The sequence below is a fragment of the Syzygium oleosum genome, unplaced genomic scaffold, assembly GCF_021117445.2.
Source record: "Syzygium oleosum isolate NSW1041296 unplaced genomic scaffold, Sole_v2.1 Sole_v2.20, whole genome shotgun sequence".
In the NCBI taxonomy this organism is placed as follows: domain Eukaryota; kingdom Viridiplantae; phylum Streptophyta; class Magnoliopsida; order Myrtales; family Myrtaceae; genus Syzygium; species Syzygium oleosum.
In genome coordinates, this window is record NW_026607504.1 from 2,284,165 (window position 1) to 2,293,182 (window position 9,018).

Genomic DNA, 9,018 nt, shown 5'->3' on the forward strand with positions numbered 1-9,018 from the left:
GAGAGAGAGGCGCTATATTTTCAAAGTTGGAGTTGTTGACCGGGTGGGCCCCCTGACACGTGTCGCACGGAGGGATGCTCGTTTTTTTGCCACCGTGGAATCACAGTGGTACCTAATATTTTCTCCAAAATTACCTCCCCACAAACTCAACATGGAATTCCTAATTTCGCAGTATTAGGAGTGCCATGAGCTGACATTATGAATGGAGAAGGGAGGGACAAAGGACGAAAGGATATCATTGTTATAAAGCGAGTTTCGAAGATTCAATCACAGAAAAGAAAAGGGAAATGGATGATGCAATCGAAAATAAATAAAAAAAGTACAAATTTGCGGACAAAGGTTAATCTTTTACCTAAAAAGAAAATAGCCTTTCTGGATTGGAGTTCTGCTACCTTGCCACAGGGGCATTGTCAGAATGGAGCTCCAGGGAGGTCATTTTAAAAGAACCACTCGATTTGCTCACCGAAGATCCCTTCAACTCTGCTAATACATTATTTATGTCCGGCCTTTGATGAATCGCCGTCGATCGCGTACAAGACATAGCAATCTCCACTACTCTCCAAGCCGAGTTGATATCGAATTCTCCTTGTAAACTTGGATCCATAATCCTTTGTATATCACCATTTTTAACTATTGGAATCACCCATTGAAGTATGTGCATGCTGGTGTTGCCATCCCGGCTTCTCATTATTGCGGGTCGGCCCGTGATCAACTCAAAGAGTACGATTCCAAAACTATAAACATCACTCTTCTTGTTTAAGTTTCCTGAAGATTGAAACCTGGGAGGAAAATAAAAAACAAATAACGGATCTTTAAATCAAAGATGAATCCTAAGTAATGTCAATATTTCTATAAAAATAGAGATCCTGAACTGAACCAGATTGATGATATTAAGTTTTAGCCATTACTCGGGGTCAAGGTAGCCAGGAGTGCCCGCAGGACAAGTTGACACATAAGAGTCGTTTTCAGTCGCAAAAGCTCTTGACAGGCCAAAATCAGCTATTTTTGCTCGGAAGTCTTCGTTCAACAAGATGTTTGTCGTCTTCAAGTCTCTGTGGATGATGGGTGGCTTGCAACCATTATGCAAATAATCCAAACCTGTAACTCCTCGCAAAAACCATGTCAACAATGCCAAAGCAATGTCGGGAAAGAACCTATAACTGTGGATATCTCAACATGTACCTTGTGCTGAATCTACAGCTATGTGTAGTCTCTTACTCCATGTCAAGGCCTTCGGATGGTCCTCTGATGGATGCATCTTAACTTTACCTATGAGCAAGAAATAGAGTTTTACAGGATTATTTTAGAGAAGTAAACAACAGAAAAGAACATAAACACGTACCTGATAAATGTTGCCTTAAATTTCCATTGGCCATGTATTCATATATTAAAGCCATGTGCTTGGAATCACAGCAATATCCAAACAGAGAAACCAAGTTTCCGTGGTGAATAATCGTTAAGAGTTGCGCCTGCAGTGTCACAAGTGTGCATTATTATAATGCATACTGACAATAGTGTAAGAGGAAGTTTCCGAACAAACGTCTGCGTAAGTGTCAGCATAAGTTGATTTTAAAAGGAAAAGTGATAGCATCATCCTATCTAACCTCGGCTTGAAATTCCTTGTACCCTTGCTTTGATGATTTAGAGAGAATCTTCACAGCAACCATGGTGCCGTTATCTAGTGTACCAAGATAAACCTTTCCAAATCCACCTTCACCAATCACTCGTCCAAAGTTCCCAGTGATTCTTGAAACCTCTCCATACTTGAAAGGTCGATTCTTTAATCTCAGCGTCCTTTCACTAGATCCTGTACTAAATAGGTTCCTATGAGTATTGTGACTACCCCTTCGGATAGTAGACTTTCAAGGCAAATAACTTCCCATGGTAATTGCATCCGCAACAATTAAAAGACATAGGAAGGGTTTTTCTGATCCCGTTTCAAGAGCTATATTAATGGAGAAGAGGACAATAATCGAAAGATCTGGGCAGGGATTCTCTGTCACCTGCCTTCAATATGCTATCAAATGGATAATTGTTCTTTGCTCAATACACAAAGATAAGTTTGCGATCACACAATCGAACTTTCTTTTAGGGAGCCTCAGATTATTAAGGACAGTTTTTCTCTCTCAAATCGTTAGAAGTCCTTCCCATGCATAGCTCGGTTACTTTTGAAAAGAAAAATTAGAAATTTTATTAAGTTAAGCCGAATAATGCAGATACTCTTTGTGATGCTGATGCGACCATGCTGTGGTGATCTTTGTCTCTCTTTTCTCTCCATTTTCTTGTGACAACTATGTAACTCAGATTACTAGCATTGGGGAATTTGGATTAATGCCCACTTTCCTTTATTCCTGAGGTTGATGAGATTGTAAAATGATACTCTCGGGGGTGGGGTTTGCTGTTGCTGAGTTGTATTTTCTCAACTAAATTATCCTAGAAAAGACACTGTTGCAGTTAGAACTGTACCAATGGAAAACCAAAGTTAAGATTGTTGTCAAATGTAGTGTAGATTGCCTGAACAAGACAAGTAAGAAACTCACCTGCTTTCCGTTTCCATTTAATTAACCAAATAGTAGCCAAAGCACCAAAGAGAACTACAAAGAAGCCTGAAACTGATGCAACAACTGGAACGAGGATGGTATTTTGTTTCTTCTTCTGCGGGCAAGGATCAGCATGGCAAAGATTCGGGTTTCCTGTCAAACTACCACAAAGAATGAAGGAGCTGAACTCATATTCCTCTCAAAATATGTCCAGATTGATTTGCCAAATGCTGATCACTAGCCTGTAAAAGTTGCATAACAAGACAGAGAGAGAGAGAGAGAGAGAGAGAGAGAGAGAGAGAGAGAGAGAGAACCTCATGTTTAAAGTATTGTCCACAACCCTTTTCTTAAGAGCTTCAGGAACTGATTTTATCAGGTTGTTTCCACTTAAGTTTCTGCAAATATAGCCATGATTAGAGATTTGTCCACTTGAAACCTTTGCTGCTTCACTTAGCACATTAACTTACAGAAATTTAAGATTTGGTAATTCTGCCAGAGTTTCTGGTATTGCTCCTGTAAGCTGATTGTCGGACAAATCTCTGGGAAAGAGCAAGTTTAGAACACCTAATATCAAGTTAACCAGGTCCATAGCCAAAAGCAGTATAGTTCCACACATTAGGGCAATATTTCAACAGCCTATGTCTCCTAAAGCACAACCTTAGTCATTCAGTCATGAGTTACTCCCAGGGGGGGCTTAATCATGAGTGATGTGCAGAAACAACTAGATCAACCACGATGATACTTACAGGTATTCCAATCTTGACAGATGTGAAAGTGATGAGACTATCTCGCCCATCAAATTGCTTGAGCTCAATTTCCTGACCATCGAAGATCAAAATAGAGGATGTTGTCATTGCCATCTTCATAAAGGCAGCATTTTTTGGTACAATATAGAAAGTTCGTGCAATCAATTCTTCAGAATGAAGATATTTTAGGTCCTCCTGGTGTGAATGTTTTAGGTACTGGAAGACACTTCATAATAGTCAATTTCATACCTTGCATGGGTCTCACTATCTCCTTGTTCTATAATTTGTGGTTATTTTTGGACCTAGAGTATCTAAAAATTATTTTCGGAGGACCCAATACTTGCTCATACACAATGCAACTTGGAACATTAATGTCAAAAATTGGAAAAGTAGGCTATTGGGGAATCTCACGTGATATTGGAGAGAGCTCATACACTGATTCCTAATTTCACACCCACCCCAAAAGGTCACCATCCTATGTGGGAATTCACTTTGGGAGGTTGCATTGATCTTAAATGTTCTTTCTCGCTGATACATAAAACTTCCAGTTTTCACGATGAATAAAATTTCTTTTTAAGTTTCACCTAGAAAATCAGTATCTGATAAACAGTGTTAGGGGACTCACAGCGATATAATCCTTGGAGGATTTCCATAGCTACAATTTAGACCATCCCATGTGTAGTTGCGCGGTACGCACGGATCACCTTGCCAGCTTTCTCTCTTAATGTGATATGTAGCTTTGATGTCATTGATAGCTTTCACTGTGATTTAAATCACAAAAATGATCTATCATTTACAGAGAAGGATAGAGATGCAAAATGTGGTTGAACTCACATATGAATTATACAGACTTTCAGCTTTCAAAAGACTTGTAACATTTCAGGGCTTCAGCTTGAAGAGACATTCCAGCAATTACCAAACAAAAAGTAGCCAAAGCAGGGAATTAAGCAGATAGCAGAGTAATACTTAGCCACACCTGTTGATCCCAACAAAATCGGAGTTCACGAATGACATAAAGACCCACAGTGGAGACTAGTATATTTAGCATAGGATTCCCTAAATCTTACCTACGGACAATGGAACGTCTATCTAATTATTACTGATGTCAATTGTAGCACAACTGTACAAAGTGTATGTAGACAATAAAAACATGTAGAAGAATAAAAGCTTACCATCATCTTGTGCTGTGGGTACATTTGGAAGTTCAATAACGGCATAGACTTCCACAGCATTGAGGATCGGCGGTTTTCCAGACTCATTTGTTGATTCAATTGAGAAGGTGACGAGCGACGTGTTGACTGGAGTGGAAACTACAACCACTGGCTTTAAGTATTCAAGGCTCACCGTCTTCGTGAATTGATAATCATTAACGGAAATTGTGAACTCCCTCTGCAGGCCACTCGCCAGTCTCTCAATCTCCGCAAAATGAAAGTATACAATCCATTTCTGTCTGTGGTACCAATGTGGCCACCGGAAATTCAAGGGAGAACTGGCATTCATTGATCTTTGAGCAGTCTGGAGAACTGTCCAGGGAACCTTGTACTTTAATGCTTCGTTGTTGTCAGATAAATTAATGGGAGACGCGGTTTTCAGAAAGAACCAGTCATCAATGTTAATAGTTGTCCAGATCCGATCGTAAATATCGTCAGGGTACCTGAATGAGGCATTTTCACAAATAGTTTAAGAGCAAATAATTAAGCAATTGACTGAGGGACTAGCAAATGCAAATTGATATGGATATGCAACACAAATATTGAATTTAACATATTCAACACATTACTAGCGAAGAGCCGATGCTTTGGTTGGTTTCAAAAATTAGAATATCTCACTGGTGATACAATGCAAAACCTGAAAATTGCAATATGATGTGCAGTTGATTTTATTTGTCAAGAGAAGTTAGTGGCCACGGTCTTGTAACACGTCTGTACATACAAATACATCGGTTTCATATAGCTCAATTTACGTAATTAAACAAAAAAAATTATTGGTTTTGAAGCATTTCCCAAATGGATTATTTTTCTTCTTTTTTGCAGGCTAAAAGGGTTCGGACGAGGTTGGGATCTATTTCTCCCACAACTGAAATATTTCTTGGATGGAATGTAAGGACTTCAAAATAGCAATCTATATAATCATGTATTTTATGTAAAATGAGCATTAGCACCAAACTTCAGAGATACATATTACTAACAAGTGTCATGGTGACACTAGTTAAGATCACTAACATTATAAAAAACGCATACTGATATATGTTTTGAATATTGGAATACAAAATATCTCAAGAAATTTTAATAGTTTAAATAGAAATATTAATATTTTCAAAATATAACTAATAGCCCTTAATAAATGTTCTGAGAGCACTTCTATTTTTCGTATATGTACATGTAAAGTCCCCTCTTCATGAGTAGACATTGAGTTCTACAATAGACTAGACATGCTTTGCACGGGTTGTTGTATTCTAATGTTAACATAGGATTAATCATTTTGATAAACTAATATAATGAAATAGTCAACTTGATGTTTTGACTTATTATATTTCGTTTGTTCTTACTATGTCTCAAGTGCACTTGATTTATGTATTTTTATTTAGTAAACGTACTTGTATACTAATATAAAGTATTATGTCATCATCAAGGCACGAAACTTCTTTGATACAAAAGAGGTGCAATTAAACTAAAGAAATAACGAAGAGAGGAAGGAGAGAGACAAGAGCAACAAATAAGTAGCAAAATGAATGGAGAGTACTAGAAAATACTCCTTCCAACCAGAATGATCAGTCCCTTACAAATTAGAATTCTATGTGTCAACCTTAAAGGTGACCCTTGGGGAAAACACTGTTACTATATATTTACTAGCAAAAATGCACACACATTTGTGTCTGCGAAGAATTGACATTTGTGAGATTTTGTATAATCATTTTGTTATGAAATATTTGAACTACTGATTATTAATATGAAGAAATTATTAACACCATTTAAGTGAATTGAACACTCATGTGTGTGTGTGAGAGAGAGAAAAATATTTCAATATTTAATTTTTTTTGTAAAGTTGTTTGTAGGATAGAAAAGATTTAAATTTTATAGTCGAGATTCGCAAGAGGTGAAATAAAATTATTAATTGAAAGATTTGTCTACTTAAATTCTTGAAGAAGAAAAAAAAGATTGTATTCCCTTAAAAGTTGAAGCTCCCCTTTATTAAATATAATAAAAAATATATAGAATAAAATCATATTAGTTTATTGAATATTTATTTGCATATTAAGGCCAAAAATAATTGTGACTATACTCTGGTATATTTTTGCAATGGTGTTGAATCTTTTTCCTAAATTAATCAATGAGTTCGCCTGTTATGTTGGAGTGACTTAAGTGTTTTTGATACATATGTGAAATTCTAATTTTGATTTGGATTATAATTTCAAAATTTTCAAATAACTTTATTTTTTTTCTTGGACCTAATGGCTTTTCTGTTTCTCTTTTCATATTTTTTAATCATCTAATGATTTTTTGTTGTAATCTTTGACATCTACTATCATTTTATATGATTATTTAAACTTTTTTTTTTGTAATCTCTTGATTTTTCGTGGCCTTTATTTTTTTTGTCTTTGCTCAATTTTGTCTTGTGTACTTGTTATTTTTCCTAACCTAGTAGCCCCTTTGGATCTTTCACACATTCGACTCGTTACCAATTCGGTTGGCCTTATTCTTTTCGGTTAAATTAGATACTTGAGTCTTCAATAGTTTGCAAAATGGCTAAATTCGATAAAAAGAAACTGAATCTCTCTCTACTATGATTACTATTCATTTGTATATAAAAAAATAACTGATCACCTTATGGTAGAGTTCGAGCTTTGATCGATGTCATATCGCTGATCGAGTAACAAGAATCCAGATCTTAATCGATAGATGCCATCATCATCAAAAGCTCTCAGTTCCAATGCCGAAATGAAGGGCACCCCTTTGCCAGTATTCACAAGACACACTTGTATATCATCTGCCTGGGACACATACATGATTTCTTCCCAACTGTTATACGAGTAGTTCACCGTGGTCCAATAATTAACATCGACGTACAAGTCGAATGAAGGAGCCTGATTCTTCCCATCATAGTTCCCATACCAAAATGTTGCCCTAATCGCGTAGGTGTTGTTCTTGCCTTGGTCTGGTTTTAAACTATAACAGTTTCTCGTTCCGTTGGGAAAACTCCTTAAATTCTTCAACAGCTCATCGGAGAATGTCGTGGATAGCTGCACGTTTTTTCCAGAGTCTATGAACCCTTCATCGGTTTTGTATATTATGCCGGTGTCAATGTCAGTGTATTCATTAGTTGCCCCACAATCGATGTTGATAAAACCTTCTAAGTTCAGAGAAAAGAAAAGGTCAATGAAATGGAACGACAGTTTATTTTATTGAACCATTGGAACAAGTTCAGTGAATCTCGATCATTCGCACAAATCGCACAAATCAGTAGTATCATTTCCAATGCACCAATGATTTGACACTTAAATCAAATGAGACTGAATATAAAGAAGAGACCATTTTGTTTAATTAGAGGGTAATGACTAATATAGGGCTATAGACAATAAAATGGCCAACATTTCTTGACGTCATAGATGGGGCAATAACATTGTACGAAGCTTAAATTACAAGACGGGGAAAATATCATGCTGTGTTGGGGAGAAAGGAGAGAAGAAAATTGAGGTCGAGGATGCCCACAATTTAGATTTCTCCTCCTCTCCCATCTCATAAAAAGTCTAATTTGTTCTGAGATTTTCACTCAAATTTCCCCCTCCATTTTCTATCCTTAGTCCAAGCAAAGCGTGCAAACTCAAAATCTTTTAGCATCTCATACAAACTCATGGAAACTCAAAAAAATTTCTTCTAGCATCTCATGCAAACTCAAAAAAATTTCTCAACGTGGAGGAGAGAGAGAGAGAGACCTGGATTTTGTTGGGCTTGAACCACAAGGACAAGTGCTGAAGCTAAAGAAGCAACCAGTGCAAACTTGAAAACTGTAATTGATCTTTCCATTGTCATGGAGCAGTGGAGATTGTGGAAGAGAGAAGTGTGAGGAAGATATGCATGCACGCCTTGTATTTATGGCGTGAGCTCTCCGTACAACCAACCGACATCATCTTAATGGCTATGGACCAGTATATTTCATTGATACCGTTTGCAATTGTGCCAATTCAATCAATCCGACTCGCCGGTGGCTGGCGAAGGCTTCATGGCCCTCGCTGGAGCCTTGCTGGCCACTGTGGGAAAAGAAAAGAAAAGAAGGAATAAAAGAAAAAAGAAAAGAAAAAACAAAAACAAAAAGAAAAGAAAAAACAAAAACAAAAAGAAAAGAAAAAACAAATAATTTGAAGAAAAAATAATTTCATGTCAGCCCGTCGGAGCCGGCCGGCCAAAATTGGCCGGATGGATTGAATTGACACAGTTATAAAAGTTTATGATAAAATTGGCCAAAAAAAAAAGATTTGGTAATTTTCCTGTTTGACTCGTGTTCAGACGATATTTATTGACAATTATTTTCTGCTTCTATTGAAAATACCAAGAGGATAGGAAGTAACACACGACCTCATGTGCTGCTCGTTCCCCCACGCAGTACTCTCATCTTTTTTTTTTTGGTAACCACAGTACTCTCATCTTGATTTTTCTTCAGTTTATAATTGACTGAGTCATGAGCCCATGGCTCAAATGCCAGAAGACCGAGACTTGCAGCTAGGTCTTCATCTG

At 37.0% G+C, this 9,018-nt stretch overlaps 1 protein-coding gene across 4 annotated transcripts; it reads right to left on the reverse strand.

Moving 5' to 3' along the window:
• Positions 1-221: 221 nt before the first annotated feature.
• Positions 222-8,355, reverse strand: LOC115684027 (senescence-induced receptor-like serine/threonine-protein kinase). Of its 4 annotated transcripts, none has more exons than XM_056320422.1 (13): positions 8,220-8,355; positions 7,111-7,273; positions 4,459-4,940; positions 3,912-4,047; positions 3,287-3,358; positions 3,008-3,079; positions 2,855-2,935; positions 2,541-2,701; positions 1,605-1,807; positions 1,343-1,469; positions 1,183-1,269; positions 909-1,098; positions 222-779 (listed from the first exon to the last, which is right to left on the reverse strand). In XM_056320422.1, exons 1-13 carry the CDS (start codon positions 8,314-8,316, stop codon positions 389-391), a joined length of 2,262 nt encoding a protein of 753 aa, XP_056176397.1. In that variant the 5' UTR covers positions 8,317-8,355; the 3' UTR covers positions 222-388. The 4 variants fall into 4 exon arrangements, with proteins under 4 accessions (XP_056176397.1, XP_056176396.1, XP_056176395.1 ...); XM_056320421.1 differs by having other exon boundaries at positions 7,111-7,633; XM_056320420.1 differs by having other exon boundaries at positions 7,111-7,636.
• Positions 8,356-9,018: the final 663 nt, after the last annotated feature.